At 43.8% G+C, this 20,886-nt stretch overlaps 1 protein-coding gene across 1 annotated transcript; it reads left to right on the forward strand.

Moving 5' to 3' along the window:
* The first annotated feature begins 13,729 nt into the window (after positions 1-13,729).
* LOC119228544 (arginine and glutamate-rich protein 1-B) lies at positions 13,730-20,703 on the forward strand. Its single transcript, XM_037488251.2, has 4 exons — positions 13,730-14,313; positions 15,823-16,048; positions 18,457-18,540; positions 18,953-20,703. The coding sequence occupies exons 1-4, from the start codon at positions 13,988-13,990 to the stop codon at positions 19,115-19,117; spliced, it is 801 nt and encodes a 266-aa protein (XP_037344148.1). The 5' UTR covers positions 13,730-13,987; the 3' UTR covers positions 19,118-20,703.
* The last annotated feature ends 183 nt before the right edge of the window (positions 20,704-20,886 follow it).

Here is a 20,886-nt window from a genome sequence, read left to right on the forward strand (position 1 = left end):
TCAAGTTTGGCTGGCCCCCTTGTTTGGACCAAAATTCCAACCTCCACAATGAACGTGGTGGCCGGCACACAGTCCAGATCATGTTCCAGTCCATTCGTTTCCAGATGGACTTTTTCATTTCTAAAGTCAGACATTTTTGTTTTAGCTTGTTTGAGCATTGTTCTCTTACCTCAACTTTGCTCATTTTAGTTCTGAATGAAAGGAAGGGATGGAGCTCCGGGGGTGTGTTTGAAAAAACAATATTACCAGCAGTTGAGTCTCTGAACTAAAATTAAGAATACCATCAAAACAGAACTTCTCTTTAAAATAGTAGAAATACATACAAGGTAGACATTTTCCATTACGTTTCAACTTTTAGTCATACTTTGATAAACATGATCACAGTATATACAATTCAAACACAACAAGTTGCAAGTTGTATCACTGCTACCACAAAGAGATGCTTCTGCTGTTTTTGTGTGTTGGAAGTTCAAATCAGTTTGTCATGTGAGAACAGGCGTTTACTATGGACCATAGATAAAAGGGACATTAGCGGTTTCTTAGTCAGGAGTTTAGACAAGTCTGCAATAGCAGAAATGCATTGACTGGAGATGCAATGTCTTTAAAATTGTACTTGTTGCTGTACAAACTTTCAAAAGTATCACTATTTCTGTCGCACACTATTCCAGTGTAGGGGAGGCAATCAAAAGGTCATCAACATATTGCAACATTGCAGTGCCTTGAGTCAAAACAATGGTGATGCAGTGCCTTGCATAAGTATTCACACCCCTTGGACTATTCCACATTTTGTAACGGTATAATGTAATGGACCAACACAACATAGTCCATTTTATGGTAGTCAGGGTCACATAGTGAGTAATAAGGTCGAAGTCTCCAAGTTCTGTGAATGCCTCAGAATTTGTTAGAGCATTACGGAGCAAAGAGCATCATGAAGACAAAGGAGCTCAAACAGCTCAAGGATTAAGTTGTAGCTAATTATATATGAAGCAGGGATAGGTTATAAAAAATAAATATAAGCTAAGACATTTAACATTTAACAGAGCACCATTAACTCTATCTTAAAAAAAACATGACGGACAAGGAGAAAATTAATCAGCGAAGCAACCCACAGGCCCATGGTAACTAGAGAAGCAGCAAAGAGCCGTCCTCTCATCTCTTAATTTGGTGTGTAGGCAAAAGGCAGAAGGACTTTCCTTCAGGGAGGACCAGTTCACAGGCCGCTATTGGCTCCCACCAATCGTTCAGGGAACCCTGTTTGTAAAAATAATTTGACCTGCTGTTGAGTCTTTATGAACTGAGGAAGAATATGGTTAAACAGTACTTTAAAATGTTATATTTCATTCTTGCAAGAAAAGGCAGTCAAAGATTCTGCAGAAGTGTGCACTGCATATTAAGAATCGTTATAAAGAGTGATTAAGGGTACTGAACAATTAAGGCATGGAACGTTATGAGAATATAAAATACACATAAGATTTCCAAATTTCCATTAAACAAACAGTAAGATAATTACATGTATTTATGCTGACTCAGAGCAAACATACAAGCACTTAAGCATTTACACAATTACTAAGTAGAAATATATACGACATTTTCCATTACAGGTGTGTTGAGAACCTAAACGTTATGTCTTTTACTTGCTAGTATTATTTAATAAATGTCCTGTTATACGAATTTACATGAAAGTAAGAGTTTTTCTAACAAGCATTGAGACAAGAGAAGCAAAGCTGAATCTGAGATGAAGATAGAGACTAGACCAGCTTGCCCCAGTGGACAATAATTAAAGGCTGACCCTTGCCCCCCTCCACCTTGTCAATGTATTCGCCTTCCCCCAAAACGTCCAGCATCCCCTCTGTTTCTCTCGGGTCCTCATGTCTCCGTCACCCAACCTGCAGCCTGAGGTGAAAGAACTGTTCGCAGGGCAGTGGAGGCAAGGGGAGGAGGGAGGGAGATTGCTTTCAGGTCTCCTTCCGCAATAGCTCTTTATGCCAGTATCCCTGGGCCATTTTACATGACAATGTGGCAGGGCTTTGTAAAAGAGATCCTGTGTTTGTTAAATGTTTTCCCCCTCAAGAAAAACTACAGAGAAGGGTCGGGGGACCTGACAAGTGTTCGTGAAAGAGGGCCAACTAACAATGTGGAATGGATAGTTTGCTTTTTAGAGTGGATATAATTAAAACACAATTTGAAATTAAAGCTGCGAGCAGTGTTCGCAAGTTAGTGGTCATTAACAGCAACGCCAGGAATGCCGCTTTGCAAACTTTATCTTTAACATTTACATGGCCTTAGGCCTTTCCTGTCAACATATAAACAGGAAATTCTGATCTACCATTCCAAAATGAAAGCCGCTCAAAATGCTAAAAATGAGCTAAATGGTTTCCTTCAAAATCATTCACAAGACTACTTTTGGTCATTTTCAGGTTATAATTAAAAGGTAACTAAAAATAGTTACACAGTAAGTCCACTTCAGCTTTATAGTACACATCCCTAGGGTGTGACTTGGTGATAACCAGGAGATACTGATGTACCGTCCCAAAATAATAGCGTCTCAAAATACCATACATGACCTAACGGTGTTTTTTGTAAATTGCTCCCTACGCACATAGTTTAATATTTTTTCCAGCAAAATGCAATTTTAGAGCCCAAGGTCTCAAGAGCACACTGCGTGGATTTAAAAAGAATCGGGTTTAATCCCTGGGAGGAGTTTGACTAGTCGTAGCGATGACCCTAATAAGAATCTTTCACATCTTAAATGTTTGTTGAGACGGGTGAATTTACTGAAGTTTATCTAAATTAATGGATACTACCAAAATGCACATAAAGTCCCTGTAAAAGGCCAATTGTTACTTCACACATGTGTCGGCAAGGGTCCACTTTGGTCCACGTGATGTTAATCCTGTGATCATCCCACGTCCGCGAGAGGCAAAGGGGTTTTATTAGAGAAAACAATAAAACCAAGGTAAGTGCAAATCACTAAAACGGGGTTAAGATTATAAAAACCAGGCAAGTTGAACACAGCAAACAAAACAACTGAGGAAAACAGCAGAAAGTAAACCAAAGAAAACAAGATGACAAAATACAAAGTGGCAAAACAGCAGCAGGTTCCCTATCAGGGAACTCGAGCTGCGAGGAAACGCTGTGGGAACGCCCTGCGTGGCCGCGCCATGAAGCACGTGTGAAATCTAACCAATGGCGAGCTGGTACGTCATAGGTGGGCGACGCCAGGACCAGGAAGCTACAAAGGGCCCCGAAACACAAGCCCATTCATCTATGTGCCTTCATCAAGTGCGAGTGTAATTCTGACGATGGCTAGTAGCAAGCAACGCTTCTCGCAGCTGCGGGATCCAGGACCTCATACCGGGCATCGGAAGCACGCATGGCGGTTCTTCAACCCAGGATGAGGCACCAATCACGCAGTCATCCAGCTCTGAAGAACTGGATGTGGTTAGCGTTGAGGCGGCAGTCTGAGGGCACGTCACCGCATCCCCCCTGCGGCCGAGGAGCTGTGGAGGTAAAGAGGAAAAAATACGAGGAGCTGTTGGAGGTACTCACCCGAGCTGCTGAGAAGCTCAGCATTCACTGGCCAGAGGATAGGCAGGAGCCTACTACCTCAAGTAAGTTGCTTAACGATTCCTGCCTTCCTGTGGAGTACCTCCTCGTCGGTGTTTGCTTTTCTTCCCGGACGTCCACACGGAGGTGTCGGCGTCCTGGGGGAGGACGGTGTCCGTTCGCGTGTATAACCCGCGTACGTCACTACTCGTTCGTAGCTGAGGCTAAACGGCATGGTTATGCGAGCATGCCGGCCGCAGAAGAGGTACCGGCAAGCCATTTATCTCCCGCGACTGCGCCGTTTAGGACACCGGCATTGCCCACCAAGCCTTTGAGTAATACCTCTACGCTGGCAAAGCTTATTCGGCTGCAGGGCAGGCGGCTTCCTGCCTGCATACAATGGCGTGAGTTCAAGCGTGTCGGGCGGAGGTGCTTGCGGACGTGGCCGAGGGGAGCCCTGGTAGCCATAGAGAGGCACCTGTGGCTCAGCCAGTCGAATATGAGGGAGAAGGACAAGTCCTTCCTCCTCGATGCCCCTCTCTCCCCGTCAGCTCTCTTCGGGGACGCCATTGACATGGTCGTGGATAGGTGGCAGGCATCGGCATTTCATAAATTCCTTCCCCACAGACGCCGCGTGCCCGGGGCTGTCCTTGAGAAGGGGCAGCCCCGGGCGTTGATGAGCGCGCATCACCTGGCACAGCAAGAGAGAGGCGCGTCAAACGCACCACCTCGGCGGGGCCGGGACGCGCCGCTCTCAGACGGTGTCTTCGCGCGGTAGGGTTGGTCTGAGGATGCGCGAGCCCGAGGGCTGCTCGCTCCCTCCGAGGAGGGTCCCGGTGCATCTAGACCAGTGTTTCCCTGCCAGTGTGCTATTACAGGGCACTGTGTCTGCAGACCCGAGAGTTCCAGAGACCAGTCTCAAGAGGCTGGTACCTTTTAAGAGAGTTTCTGGGAGAGTGGCGAGCCCTCCCCAATGTATCTCAATGGGTCCTGCGTACGATCGACAGGGACCCCCAGCAGGCTTTGGTAATGGAGCAGGAGGTGCAAGCTCTGCTGCAAAGGGGAGCTATAGAGCGAGTTCTAGCTCCCTGCAGGCAGTCAGGCTACTACAGCCTGTACTTTATTGTTTCAAAGAAGGATGGGGGTTTGCGTCCGATACTGGATCTACGCCGGCTGAATCGCGCAGTTGAGCTTCAACAGGCTCACACTCAAACAAATCGCGTCACAGATCAGGTCCGAGGACTGGTTTATCACATTAGATCTGAAGGACGCTTACTTTCATGTACCCATCCTTCCACAACACAGGGAGTTCCTGAGGTTCACTTTTGGTGACAAAGCTTACCATTACCGGGTTCTTCCGTTCGGCCTAGCTCTCTCTCGCCTCGTACGTTTACCAAATGCGTGGATGCAGCTCGGGCACCATGGCGTCCCCAGGGCACCCGCATTCTAAACTACATCGACGACTGGTTGATTTTAGCTCCCTCCGAGCGACTGGCTGCCCAACATCGAGATGTTGTGCTCGCCCACATCAACCGTCTGGGGCTGAGACTCAACGCCAGGAAGAGTGTACTGTCCCCGCTGCAAAGGACCACCTTCCTGGGCGTGATCTGGGATTCGACCATGATGCGGGCACATCTGTCTTCCGCTCTAGTAGCCTCGATCCTCTCTGCAGTCAAGCAGGCCAAGCTAGGCCAGCCACTCACTGTGAAACAGTTTCAGAAACTGTTGGGTCTGCTGGCAGCGGCATCCAACGTGATGCAGCGCCCGTGCCCGTTGAGACCATTGCAGTGGTGGCTCAGAGCCAAAGGGTTCTCCCCCAAGGGGAAACCAGCGCCGTCCGATCAAGGTCACACAACGGTGCCTGCGGGCTCTGGCTATATGGAGGGACCCTTGGTTCTTATCCCAAGGGCCTGTGTTAGGAGCGATCTGTCGCCGAGTCACACTCACGACAGACGCTTCCCTCACGAGCTGGGGAGCGATCATGAGTGGTCGCTCAGCCTGGGGGCTGTGGCAACATCATCACCAGTCCTGGCAAATAAATTGTCTAGAGATGTTGACAGTGTTTCAGGCATTGAAATACTTCCGCCCAGCCTTGATGTACCAGCATGTTCTTGTCCGTTCAGACAACACATCGGTGGTCTCGTACATCAATCATCAGGGGGGCCTGCGCTCAGGGCAGCTATACAAGCTAGCCCGCCAGATCCTGCTGTGGTCCTTCGGGAAAGTATATATCCCAGGGTACCTAAACCAGGGGGCAGACGCCCTGTCGAGACAGGGGCCGAGGACTGGAGACTCCACCCTGAGGAGGTGGAGCTCCTGTGGAGACACTTTGGTCGTGCCGAGGTAGACTTGTTTGCTTCCAGAGAGACGACACACTGTCCTCTGTGGTTCTCCCTGACGCATCCCGCCCCGCTAGGGGTGGATGCAATGGTGCAGGCTTGGCCGAGGTCACGCCTGTACGCCTTTCCCCCGGTTGCTCTGCTCCCAGGGGTTCTGGAGAGGGTCCGTCAGGACGGTGTCAGTCTACTGATATTAATCCCGTACTGGCCGGCCCGAGTATGGTTTGCAGACCTGATATCGCTCCTAGTAGGTCCTCCCTTGGAGATTCCGATCAGGGCAGACTTGATGTCGCAGGCGTCGGGGTCTATCGTTTACCCCCGCCCGGAGCTATGGAAACCATGGCCGTGGCCCCTGAGGGGGCCTGCCTCTTAGAATCTGGTCTATCGGCCGAGGTCATTGAGACCATCCTCCACTCCAGAGCCCCCGCTACAAGGAAGGCAAAGTATACGTGGCGGCCTTGTCGGCGACTGATAGAAGGTCTCTCCAGTGCTCCGTTCGAGCCCATCGCAGAGGTCACAGTGGAATATGTGGCTTTTAAGACCCTTTTCCTGCTTGCTATTGCTTCCCTCAAGAGAATTGGAGATATGCAAGCCCTTTCGGTGGCCCCTTCATGCTTTGAGTTTGCACCTGGGATGGTGAAGACGTTTCTACGTCCTTCCCCCGGCTACATGTTCGTTTGTGTGTTTCAGGCCACCCAATACTGGGGGCCCGGTGTCTAAACAGAGAATGAGCAAGTGGGTGGTTGAGGCCATCTCACTTGCCTATGAATCGGTCAGCCTGCACCTTTGGCTGTCCGGGCCCATTCTACCAGGGGTATCGCGGCTTCTAAAGCCCTTTAGTCAGGTAAAGTGTCGCTGCACGACATTTGTATGGCAGCAGGCTGGTCCTCTCCCCACACGTTCGTGAGGTTTTATCGTCTAGAACTTAACTCCACGCCTTGGATAAAAGCGTCAGCTAAATGACATGTAATGTAATGCTCTCGTTAGAATGTGCGGCCTGACTTCACACTACGGTCACTGGCTCATATGGCGGAGTGGGTATTGGCGTTCCCACAGCGTTTCCACGCAGCTCGAGTTCCCTGATAGGGACTGTCTCCGGTTACATATGTAACCTTAGTTCCCTGAAGGGAACGAGACGCTGCGTGTCTATGCCATACTCCCGGCATGCCCGTGGCACTTGATACAGCCATTCAGAGATGAATGGGCTTGTGTTTCGGGGCCCTTTGTAGCTTCCTGGTCCTGGCGTTGCCCGCCTATGACGTACCAGCTCGCCATTGGTTAGATTTCACACGTGCTTCATGACGCGGTCACGCAGGGCGTTCCCACAGCGTTTCCACGCAGCGTCTCGTGCCCTTCTCTCTGTACAGCACAAGAACAATGGGGGAGGGGGGGCTTTGTGTTAGTATAGAGAATTTAAGACATACAATTTAACACCAACAAACCATGCAACCAAACATACCTGTACACTACAAGACCAAAGGGGACTGAGGCCATGACAGTCGGTGATTTTTAAGGCCTGCCACTAATTGGCTGTTTGGTTGGGGAGGAGCAAGCCAAAAGGCTGCCTTTGCAACCCCACCACATCTAGACAATGTTTTTTCTAAGAAAGAAGAGGACGAAAGAAAACAAAACGAAATTGGCTCATGCATACATGGCATTTGGCTCTGTTTATTTCTTTGTTCGCCAGATACATGCGTTTTTTTTTTAACTTATCGCCAGTCAGTCACAGGTCTGACACAGAGACAAACAACCGTTCACTCTCATATTCACACACCTAAATGCAAATAAGATTATCCAATGAGCCTTTCCAACATTGGAACTCCTTTTTACTCTTGTCTCGCTCTCTGCGACTGTTTTCTACTTAATGTAGTGGCTAAAGTTCCCTTCTTTACATTCGACAGTTGCTTCTTTTCATTTAACCACTCTAAAACAGAAAGAATGAGTCTACGCGTGTTTAATGAGTGGAACAATGGTAGAATGTATGTATCAAGCAAAGCATGTACATTAAACATGTATTAACTAACATGCAAATTATAGATACAATTTTGTAATCATAGCGTAATCATACTTATGATGTAATAAATCATCATTAAACATGAATCAAAATAATCTCAATGTAAACCTAAATTACAACATGCAAAATGGCACTAACACCCTCTTTTAAGCATCTCTCCCTTCCTGTTACACAAGAGAAAAAAAGACATCTCATTAATACCAATTCCCCTCAATTATGGGAAGATCATTTCATAATAAAATAAATCACAATGACAAGTTATAGAAAAATGATTATTTGCCTCAGAACAGGAAGCAGAATTAGGGAAGGGAGGGCATGCAGGGGAAGCTGTTCCTAGATTGATGAAGGCAGACTTACACAAAATTCTTTTTTTCTGAGCATTCTGGGCATTTATAGTACTATGGCTGTGGTGCTCACCCTCAACCTGACAATACAGGTTCGTCTATGAATTCTTGTTCATCTGTGTGGGTAAGGGACGCATCTTACAACTGTAATCAGTTCACATGAACTAGTTTTGTTGATCTACAATTGAAGCTTCACAGCATGATTCCATGTGAACAAATTATATATGTGACCAAAATTAGATCTGGAGATGCTAAAAGCCACAGGTAATTAGAAAAAAAATCCTTCTGAAGTTGGATCACTTACATTTTTACCTTGAGTGGTGCAACCTTTTTTTAAGGCTGAATCACATGGCTTTTGAGTTATGTGCTTTGAATATAGTAATGGCAGTTTATTTCGAGCACAGCACCCTTTCAGCCCTTCAAAGCATTCTTGAAAATAACAACAAAAACAACAATTGCATTATATGTGGTTGTGGCCAGCTGGAAATTTAAAATGGAGTCCAATCTAAACAAGTTCTAATAGTAATTTGGACTAAATTAAATCGGTGACATTATCTGACGCACTCTAACACTATTGTTACGGGGTTAATTTCAAACTTAACTTCTAACTTCAAATTCTCAGCAGTAATTGATTTATACGAACAGGAGGGCTAGATGCAGGGTTCCTAAGAATATGAGGCTAACATAGTTCATGTTAAAGAAAATTACATGTGGCGGATTTTGTATCAATGATGCCTGTTTTGTATTTACATTACAGATGTGTAATTTGTGTGCACATTGTATTAATTAAAGCCCATACTATTTGTTCACTCAAATGGGATTCAAATATATTCTGTACATCTTAAAAACGTTCATTGTATATTTGACCCCTAAATAATATTGAAGCACATCTCCTTTGAGGGTACACCGCTGGGGACATGGCATAGGTATTTGGAGGATGGTGCATACCTAATAAGGTTATAATGTCAAGTCTGTTTCTCTGGTGTCAATTTATTATCTATTACAAGCGGCTGTTTATCTTTTGGAAAATGTACGTAATATTTTCCGATGGTAACTTTGGTGAACTTTTTACATGGTTGCCATGGAATAAACTCTTTAGTATATTGGCTAATTTGCAACCCTATTACTTGATGAAATAAACTTGAATGGAGTCCGATTTCATGCACTTTTAATTAAGCACAATTGCATCAGTTTGAACCTTAAGATAGTGCTGCATTCATAATCTCAATTTTAAACTACAGTTTACGACTTTTCAACGTACATCCTGTGATCAACCTGTGTTATTTGTACTGTGAGTTAGGTCACATTTTTGCTGTTTCTTCTGACTTTTGTCTGAGTATTTTTGATGAGCAGAGTCCATGACCTGTTACAGTTTTTTTTTGTTTACACACATTTTCTTAAAGCATGCCTCATACTCTCAGAACTCTACACACAAATCAAAAAACACACACACAATGGGCAAAACCCCTCAGTACTCCTGCAAAATTAAACTTTACATTCAAAACAATGTAATTTCTTCTCAAAATGGTATTTTGTTTTCAAATGACAAACACAAACCATCATATGAATAGACTTTCATAAGAACCAGTTGAACACTGGTGTGCTCAATTTAAAACACTATGATGAATGGAAAACTCTTCTCCATTCATCATACAGTAATGACCTTTTTTTTTACACTTACTACAGACAGTACATACATACGTGTGTTTTAAAATATTTTAGAAAATTGTTTTTATACTCAGAACACACAAATACATGGTAACAAATATATTTTATTTCCCCAACAAAAACAATGTACAGAGTGTACATCCCAACCAACACAAAGTTGCATACAGGGGTCTTCATACAAAACAGAAGAATTTACTCTATACAGTTACAGTAAAAAAAATTTAAAAAAATACTGTAAAAAAAACCTATGCTGCATCCTGTCTTCTGTTCCGGTCTGTTCCACAGCATCTCATCCACATCACAAGCAATGTTTTCCCTGGCCAAGCAGCGGGGAAGATATCTCTTAGCATGGCGAATCCAGCCATGAAAAGCATCAACTACTATATCTCCACATGCGTCTTCCATAGCTTGAAGAAGGGGTACATGAGTTTGTGGATTTCGATCATATACTTTCCATCTCCAAGTAGAAAAGAATTCCTCAATAAGATTACAGTTTTTCTCCATTGGTTTGGCTCAATTCTTGAAACAGAAATTGCATTCTCAAAGCTCTTAATGCATTTGGTAAAATAGCCTATATGGTTCAGCACAACTACATAGATCACCTTCAAAAGGTCATATCTCACCCAAAACAGTTAACTCAAGCTTCAAAACCAAATCATTTTCTCATAAAAATAGTCAGTGCCCCCAAAATGAAAACTTCCTTCTTGATTGCTGTGGCTCATCTATCTCTCGAAAAAACGACATTCTCAAAGCTTTAAATACATTTGCCAAAATAACCTAGATGGTTTAGCAAAACACTATGGCACACCTGCAAAAGGTCATATCTCTCCCAAAACAGACAACTCATCAGTCACAACGAATTCCTTTTCTCATACAAACAGTCAGTGCCCCCAAAATGAAAAGTCCTTTTGTCATTGTTTAACTGCAGGTCAAAATGTTTAGTTGTTTTGTCACTATGGCAGAGGACCATTGAAATCCCTCATGTCCACCAGTCTTAGCCCAGTCCTTCATTGACAATGGTTACTGTACTGTTTTTTTTGTCTAGCTAACAGAATAAAATAGGATTTTAGGGTAAGATTAGCCTCCAAGGTTTGACATCACACATCACACTCATACTACCGGAAATTGTAATTGCAATTATCATTCACAAACATAAAATAACTTCCATACATCAAAGTAAAAAGAAAATATATACAGCATAGTATACTGTAAAATAAACACAGAAACAAAAAACAATGACAATTATATGCGGCCTACAGTGCTGTAAATATAGCTGGTTGAAGAATAAATAAAATAAAGTTCTAGTTTCACCTGACTGTCAATTGTTACTTCAATTCAATACTGTGAATTTATCAAATGTTCCAAGGGATTTATATATGGTATTCATGGTATTATGTTCTTGAGTAATTTTGACAATTGAACAGACTATTGTGCATGTGATGACTTATACAATGAAAATACGCTGAGACGTTTTGGAGCGAAAAACAATTAGACTGAGAATCAACAATCAGTTTAGATCAACAAGATCTATTCACTTGGAAATTGTGCTAAACGTAGGCTACATGTACTTAATCATTTGCAAAGATGTACTGAGACATTGAGACATGTACTTAGACATTTGCAATTTAACCAAATGAATGAGAAATTCAATTCTGTATTGAGAAATTGCTAAGTTGTTTGGAGGTTTGTCCATGTTGTTTTAAGAATGTCATTTCTGTTTCAAAAAATGAGCCAAACCAATGGAGAAAAACTGTAAGGAATGGAGAATATGGAGGGAGATAAACAACTAAAAAGCGTGGGTGGGCAGTGAACCAGTTACCAACCAGAGCAGCCCGGTGGAAACTTACGTTGTCCCAAATGACAACGTACCTGAGCTGCTCTGGGCCGTCTATCTGATCTGGTGGAATGAGTGTGTTGTGTAGGGTGTCCAGGAATCTGATCAGATGGGCAGTGTTGTAGGGGCCAAGGGTAGCATGGTGATGGATGACGCCATGGTGGGTAATCGCTGCACACATTGTCATGTTCCCTCCGCGCTGGCCAGGGACTTCAACAATGGCACACTGGCCGATGATGTTCCTTCCCCTCGTTCGTCTTTTTGTGAGGTTGAATCCAACCTCGTCAATGAAGATGAACTGGTGCTCCACTGCAGCCACCTCTAGCTCAAGGACTCTCTGAAACAGACATGGAGTGGTCACTATTATTGAAGCACAATCATTATGATTAAAATACGGAAATATGTATAATTTATGCAGTGTTGATAGTGTGCATCAATTGTGGGATTGTATAGGACTTACTTGCACATAGTTATATCGCAATTCTTTGACTCTGTCTGAATTGCGTTCAAGTGGCACCCTGTAGACCTGCTTCATCCTCAGATTATTTCTGCGCAAGACACGGTCCAGTGTTGATAAGCTTACCCTATCAATATTCTGAAATGTCTCATTGTTTTCGATTATTTTTCTTTGAATTTGCCGTAATGTTATGGCGTTATTTTCTAGGACCATGTTTATGATTTCAGTTTCCTGTTCAGGAGACAGAAGACGTTTCCAACCACCTTGTGTTGGTAGTCTTTCAGTTCTGCAATACAAATAGTCAAATACTGTAAATAATGTGTAGGAATACATTTTCCAAATACTTGAAACATACTTTATTTTTACAGTCCTACAGAACAGTTCACAGGCAATACTTTACTACTGTGCTCATTGAGTACTGTATTGATATGCAGTACTGCAATTTTCTAGTAAGTAGATGTCTTACCTATTCTCATTTCGGAAAGTCCGGATGATCGATCCTAGAGTGTACCTGCTCAAATTTGGCTGTACTCGTTGCCCAGCCTCTCTTCATTGTTCGACCATGGTTGATCACATGGTCAACCAAAGTGGCTCGGATCTCATCGGAGATTATGATCCTTGGTCTTCCTCGTCCTCGTCCTCCTCCTAATGTTGTTATCCATTGCTCCAAAACAGAAGAGCTCACCTGTTGCCCTTTTATGCTAAAGCTCTGATTCCTAATTGTAACACTGTGTGACAGGTGTTTTCCCATATGACGAGTCAGTGTGAATAGTAGGGCAATTGACTTTAGAATTTTGAATAACAGTGTTTTTCTTGTGAAAACAAGATTTTCTTCATGAAAATTGTGCAGAAAATGCAGAGAATTGTGTGTAGTGTTTTGAAAAATGTGTGTTATAGAACTGCAATTTGAGTGTAAAGCAAGAATTGTGCTTGTAGTTTAGCAGAATTGGTTCAGGGGGTTGGTGCATAGTTACATGTTGTGGTCATTGTGTGTCAAGTACCAGTATTTTTGTTTAAACAATCGAGAAGTTTCATTTTGCAGGAGTAGTGAGGGATTTTTCCCATTGTGTGTGTGTTTTTTGATTTGTGTGTAGAGTTCTGAGAGTATGAGGCATGCTTTAAGAAAATGTGTCTAAACAATCGAGAAAAACTGTAAAAACTGTTATCAGCTACATCCCGCCCGGTCGAAGGAATGAGTGCGGCTAGCCAGCTTTTAATTTGGTCTACAGGAGTGATGTGCTAGGGATCAATTGCTTCTGTCTTGTTCCCTACTTGACCAATCCTGCTTAAGAATGAGGTTCGAGCTGCACAGCTCATTAACATACGGACAAAGAATCACAAAAATAAATAAATGAAGAAATACAGAATTGTAGAGATTAATTTTATTTAATTATGTTCTGTTTAGGTATCACTTGTATTCATGCATTTCTTTATTTATTCTTTTATTTAAGTTCAAAGAACGTGACTGTTTCCGTTGAATTGAAATGGGCTCTCCCGAAGAACTCCGATGAATACCGAAACCCAAGGTGGCTTGTGGGAAACTTACATGTTAGACAAACCGCCATCTTTCTTTTTGGAGAATTAGCAGGGCAAAATAACAACCAGTTCTGAATGATCATTTATACATAACTGAAATGCTGGAGAAATTCCTCTTCGTCATTTACTGTAAATAATAAGTGTAAAGTGATACGAGTGAAACGGAACTCCAGATACTGCCCAAACACTAGACATAAGACACAGTAGTTTGGGGTAAGCGCTGTGCTAACGCTAGTGGAGGTAGGCAACATGGGCCGATCTCGGAGCCGCAGCTCGTCCCGGTCGAAACACTCCAAAAGCAGCAAGCACAGCAAGAAACGGAGCCGGTCGCGGTCTAAAGATAGGGAGAGATCTAAAAAGCGGTCTAAGTCCCGAGAATCAAAAAGGAACCGTCGCAGAGAGTCTCGATCCCGTTCTAGGTCCACTACAGCCTCATCCCGCAGAGAAAGACCAGCCTCGCCGCCCGAGCGCATCGACATCTTCGGCAGGACTCTGAGCAAGAGAAACGCTTTGGACGAGAAGCAGAGGAAGGAGGAGGAGGAAAGAAGGGCAGAAATGGAAAGACATAGGAAGATGTAAGTGCATCTTAAACTCATTGGGAGCTGGTCTTAAAATGTTACATAAGGTCGTATGTGCTAAGCTAAATGCTAGGCTAGCTGCATTCGGTTGAGTAGATAGCGTTAGCATCTTTCGTTAGCATGCTAGCCGCCAAAGTCTGCTAATGTCAACGAGGTTCCACAGGTCCTGGGCTAGAACGTTGGATGGAAAGTGATTCTCTCCATCAGAGGGGACAGCGTCACCGCACATTATTGAGCTTACTATGTAGTAGACTATGCTAGAGCTACAGTGTCACAGAAAGGGGGAATGTAAAGGACACTATCCCTATCGTTAGATACATGCAACAAGCATGATTATTGTATGGCTATAATACTTTAGAATTAACTGACATTGCAACAGTGTATTGGGTATATAGTGTAATATGAGAAAATCTATAATTTTCACTTTATTGACATGCACAATGCGTTCTGATACATATGGGCACCACCCGGCACAGTTATTGCAGGTGGATACATATTTCTAGCTCAAGATAGCTCACTTTATTTTCTCAACGGATTACATTTAGCATCTGCACGGAATGCACATCCACATTTACTTCCCACATAGGAGGACCACGGCCTGTTTGTGTTATGCTGGACGAAAAAGGTGTGTGCGCGCGCTTGCTCGCTCCCCAGCCACTTTATTAGGTACGCCCTGCTAGTAAAAGGTTGTACCCCCTTTGCCTTCACAACTCCCTTAATTCTTCGTGACATATTTTCAACAAGCGGTTGGGAACATTCCTCAAGAGATGTTGGTCCATATTGACATGATAGCATTACAGTGGCTACAGATTTATTGGCTGCACGTCTATGATGTGAATCTCTCGTTCCACCAGTCCCAAAGGTGCTCTGTCGGAATGAGATGTGATGATTGTAGAGGCCATTCGAATACAGTGAACTCATTGTTATGTTTAAGGTACCAGTTTGAGATACACAATGCTCAATTAGTACAACGGGGCCCAAAGTGTGCCAAGATGATATCCCCCACACCATCACCACTAACCTGAACCGTTGACACAAGACAGGATGGATCCATGCTTTCATGTTATTTCGCCAAATTCTGACCCTACAATCTGAATGTTGCAGCTGAAATCGAGTCTCATCAGATCAGGAAACATGATATATATATGATTTTTGTATGTATATATTAGTGCTGTCAGTTAAACATGTTATTTTTACGTCGTCAATTATTTTTATTGCGAGATTAACGTTTTCTTTTTTGGGGGGGGGGGTATGGATGACTGTCTGAAAATGTCAACAGGCTTGTCTGTTTGAGTAGCTGGAAGAAAGCAAAGAGGCCTGACTGCTTTGTTCACAGCAAACTTGAAAAAAAGAAAATATTAAGTCATGGTTTAACTGCACTGTAGGCTGAGTCCTGACATGTGCACTTTATAATTTTATTTTGTACTGCCCTGCATTGAAGCTGGAGTTCCAGCCACTAGATTACTAATGTGTTGCTCCTCCAATTTGTTTTTCCCTGTTCTGCAGCCGGCAGCAGGAGATCGAGGAGAAGCTGATCGAGGAGGAGACGGCACGGAGAGTGGAGGAGCTGGTTGCCAAGCGAGTGGAGGAGGAGCTGGAGAAGCGGAAGGACGAGATCGAGCGGGAGGTGCTCCGGCGCGTTGAGGAGGCAAAGCGCATCATGGAGCGGCAGCTGCTGGAGGAGCTGGAGAGGCAGCGGCAGGCAGAGTTGGCGGCGCAGAAGGCCAGAGAGGTAACGCTTGGTCGTTTGGAACGCATCCCCTCTATGTCCTACACAGCTCCCACACCTTTAACCCCTCTCCCCATCTCCCAATACGGCCACATTTGGGAACAATGGAGGTGGAGGGACATCCCACCCCTCTCAATTTACTTCTCAGAACTTAATCTGACCATGGTACAAGTTTCACACTAGGGAGGGCACATTCCGGCCCTGGAAGTGGAAAAGCCTGCAGGGGAAAGAAGAACTAATGACAACAACGCATTACAATGGTTTCAATTGTCAGTGTTTATATGGTCATTTCAAATGTGAGATGCGAAACTGTCCATTAATTGCAGTGCAGCTTACTCACTGGGCAACAATGCTACACATCGATCAAGATAATGGAACTGTGTACACTATGTGCACAGTTTGATGGGATCTTGGCTCCACACAACCTGTCCTTTACTGTCATGCAGGCTCCCAACAGCTTTTGTGCTGAGGGAATTTGGGTGTCTTACAGCAGTTATCATTCATCATGTGGGCTTTAAGGATGATGATTGCCTCTTATACACTTAAAAGTGGAATGTGAATATAACCAGCCCTCGTTTTGGCGTCTTAGGGGGATTTCCTAAATTGCCAGTGAGAGTTTTACCATGGCAGAGTTAAATTTATCGACTGATGTCATTTTTTTCTAATCATTTCTTTCCCTGGTTCGGCTTGATCTTTTACTTTTCTTTTCTGCTTGCATCTTTGATACTATGTAATAAACAGCTCCTGTAAACAATGTACGTCCCTGGCCATTTTTCAACTAGCCAAATACTTTTCTAATATAAGAATCTCTTGTGGTCAGCCAGGCTTCAGTCTTTACCATACAGTTTTTTTTTGGTTTTTGAGAGTAGACTCAGACAATCTCCTGGCCTAATGAGCAGGGGGTTTGTTTATGCAGTAATGTTGTATTGTGAGCGAGAAGGGCAGCTAAAGCCCAGTGACGGCTCAGGGACCAGCCAGTGGCTCGGTACTTATAGCAGGGAGAAATGTAGTCCCAGCATGCCCCTTTACCTTTGTGGACATAGTTTGTCTGTACACACTACTCGTCTAAGTCTCCTAGTCTCAGTCTGAGACAGACATCCAGCAGGCCTTTCTACAGGCAGCAGATGAGCCCAAAGGCTCCATCACATCACTCTTCCACAATTTGTAGAAACACAAGTGCAGATTTCCTGTCTCTATTGCTCTGACGTTCCAAATCAAATTTGATGTGTATTAATGCTCATCCCATATTTTTGAATTCACAGACAGTTTGTCCCTTTATCTTCTCTTTAATAATCCTTGTGTTGACAATCTTCTGTTAGACGCCATCTGCTCTTGGATACATAATGACGGACCGCTACATTTCCTGTTTCCTGTTTGACAAGGTTAACTATTTCTGGTCTAACCTTTTTTTCTAAATATGTAGCTATAGATATTCTTTTTCTAATAATTTTGATGCAGTTCCCTAGAAAAAAATGTATTGTGTTTTGTACTCATGACTTGCTTCTCCCATAGGGTTGCTGCTAAGTTTGATATTGTTTTTAGTAAATATATTTTTGTGTTTTTTGTTTTTGGAAACCCAACTTCCTAACTATCACCTGAGCTGGCCTGCAGCCTTTCGGCTCCTGTGACTTGTGTCCTGTACTGTAAGTGGTCCGGTCCTCCTCGAGCTCACACAGGTGCCACTTTGTTCTGTATTTCCCTTCACCCGCTATCGTCTCAGTGAGGACTGAGCCATTGTAAAGAAAAGAAAACCCCTGTAAAAAAGAGGGAGCTGTGGCTGCAGGCGCAGGCTAAGCAGTACACAGATCAGAGTAATAAAGAGGAATGCTGCAGGCGCGGTATGGCAGAGTCCCCCCCATACCTACCTACCCACCCACCCCAGGAGCGCTTCTGTCTCTACAGGGGCCACACATTCCGGACGAGACAGTAAATATTCAACCGTTTAATGCCGAATGCTTTCACCAGTTGTGTAGGTACACAGGCAAGGAAAATGCGTAGGTATACATGCATTGGTGAGACAAAACTATTCCCTCCTTTATTTGTATCCTTTTTTCTCTTTTTTTATGATATTATAAAATCAGCAATTGTATTTCCTTCTAGATTGAATTGTCTGTCCTCTATATCTTTTATTTATGAGTGTGATGCGTGGGTTTCCCCCCTGTTGAATACTTTTGTTTGAATCTGAATGGCTTTCACAATAATTCAGCGAGTGCTCCAGATGTGTCAGGACTTTCATTTTGTTCTTGGAGGGTATTAACAGCAGTAATGGGAGGGCAAACAAACATAAGTGAGTACATTTTGTGTGTTTGTGTGAGTGTGCCCAATGAGAGGACAGTTGTCTGTATGTACATAAACTGCTTTGTGGCTGTAACCTGTTCGTGCACTAACATGGAACCGTGTCACCCGTCTAGGAAGAAGAAAAATCAAAGCGGGAGGAGCTGGAGAAAATCCTAGAGGAGAATAACCGCAAGATCGCCGATGCTCAGGCCAAGCTGGTACGTCTTGCTCTGTGGACACGGAGCTGCTGCTCTGCATTCATTCACATTTCTGTCAAATTCATAGGCCTCAATCACATACAAAATGACGATCACTGTTCATCGTCTTAAAATACTTGTGCTATTAAATGCTATTAAGTGCGTCTTTAATTCCAAATGTCTATGTCCTCTGAGACCTAAAGGCTTTCACCATGACTGAATATCTCCCCATGACCACTTCTAGTGCCTTGAGTTGTTTGCTTATGAGCCAACATCCCAATGGCTTCTTCTTCCTGCTGCCAGTATAAGTCTGATTGATTTGTACAGGCTTGTTTATTTGGTTCAGGCAGGATATGGAAAGAAGCATCCTGATGCTGGCTGTTCCGGGGTCATGGAGCCAATGACATTAGGTCTGTCTGCTTTGTTCCCACAGGCTGAGGAGCAGTTGCGTATTGTAGAGGAGCAAAGAAAGATTCACGAGGAGCGCATGAAGCTGGAGCAAGACCGACAAAAGCAGCAGAAGGAAGAGCAGAAAATCATCCTCGGCAAGGGCAAGTCCAGGCCCAAGCTGTCCTTCTCTCTCAAGGCTACCGAATAAGACTACTCCATCCACACGCCCCGCCCCGCCCTGCCTTCACCCCCCAACCCAGCTCTCCCTCCATCAATCAACCAACCAACCCCACCCCTCTTCAGAGGAATGGTCGCTTCGTTTTGGAAGTGCTGAAGGAAGGCAGAGGAAAGAGGTGTGTGGACTCGCCCTTTCCTGTGAAAGGCCCACGTCGAGCCTCCCGGCCTTAAAGAGGAGGTAGCTCATCTCCATTAAAAGACCTGACTGCTCCTTCCATCCTCCCTCCTCACCACCGCACAGATGAATTCTGCTTTTCTTTCTCTCCAGTTTTATTTTCATTTTTAGGGAACTCAACCTTTAGAGAATATTGAATGCTTTAACGTGTCCCTTTTTCTGGAAGTCTTAACTCTGTAACATTGCGCAACTGTGCGCCTGCGCTCTTACATGTCTACACCGCCAGCCGACCACACTCTTTACCAGTCGCTGATGTAGAAGAGTATGTGTGATTTTGTCTAGTTCGGTCTACTGTAAAAGCTCATGAATGGCTTGGGAGTTGGCCTGTGATTTTTCTGTTTTCCATTTTTTCATTCTGTGGTGACAAATCCCAGCCCAGCTAATCAAAGCACAGTTAATGTCCCGTCCAGCTGACCGGTCTGTGGCTTCCACCTTCATTACTTCCTTCACTGTATACACCTACAGACACCTTTTTTATTTTTGCTTCACCTCTGTCGACAATGTATATATATATATTTTTTTCTTTCTAAATGACAGCATTATCTCTAGCTGAGAGGAAATGATAAAGCTTATGTTAGATCTGAAGGGCTCCCATGGCTGAACCACGAGCCTACAACAGGAAGCGTCGTCTCTGACAAGGGGGCCTGTGGGATGGTGGGGGACAGAGAGAGCGTTGCCTGTATGATGTAATTTTACTAGCCTTGCTGTGATGTGCTGAGTCCCACTCCTCCCCAAGTTAACAAAAAGTCCCAGTAATAGTAAACACTTGGGTTTAGTTTTATCAGACTCTTTGGGACAACACCCGGCCATAAGGTCCCGGTACACACCCAGTTTAGCTGTAGTACATGAACTTGGCAAGGCGCTACACTCGGTAAGTCTTGAATCGTATAGGATGGACAAGTTCAGGTAAGATAAGGTTTGAGGTCGTGTGCGTGTCCGATTGTTTGTGTGTGTGTGTGTGTGTGTGTGTCCGACCTCAGGTGGGTATAATTTTTGTTATGTTGTGGGATTTTGTATTTGTCATGTAATATCCCCCCAATTGTCAAGGGACTAAACAGTTGAATAAATCTATTGAATGCCGTGTGTCCGCATGCGCCAAAGCCCTCCTCGTTACTAGGCTGAAGTGATGTGCTGAAGCTGCTTAACATGGCCCTTCCAACCAGGTCAGGGTCTCACTTGGTCAATGATAATCTCTATTACAGTTAGGTATGTGATGCACGCAGTGTATTGTCACATGAATCTTTTGATTCTAACCTGTTTGTGAAATTCAATAGTCATTGAATGAAAGTTTCATCTCCTAATATCTACTTGAATATCCAAAGCTAATTTGATATTGTCTAACATCCATTCTATGACGAGACAATAAATGTATGTTTACTTATGCACTGGAAGTTAGAGTGCCCTGGGCTCTTGCAAACTTCTGAATATAATTGTGAACATCAACTAAAAAGCGAAGCCATGATTGATTTAATGTTATAAATGATTCAACTCTTTTCACCCTCATAGGAGTTACAATCCTATTTTCATCTTTCTCAAGTAAAGACTAAACACATAAGACCTGTGGG

The sequence above is a fragment of the Pungitius pungitius genome, chromosome 10 (genome assembly GCF_949316345.1).
Source record: "Pungitius pungitius chromosome 10, fPunPun2.1, whole genome shotgun sequence".
Lineage (NCBI taxonomy): Eukaryota > Metazoa > Chordata > Actinopteri > Perciformes > Gasterosteidae > Pungitius > Pungitius pungitius.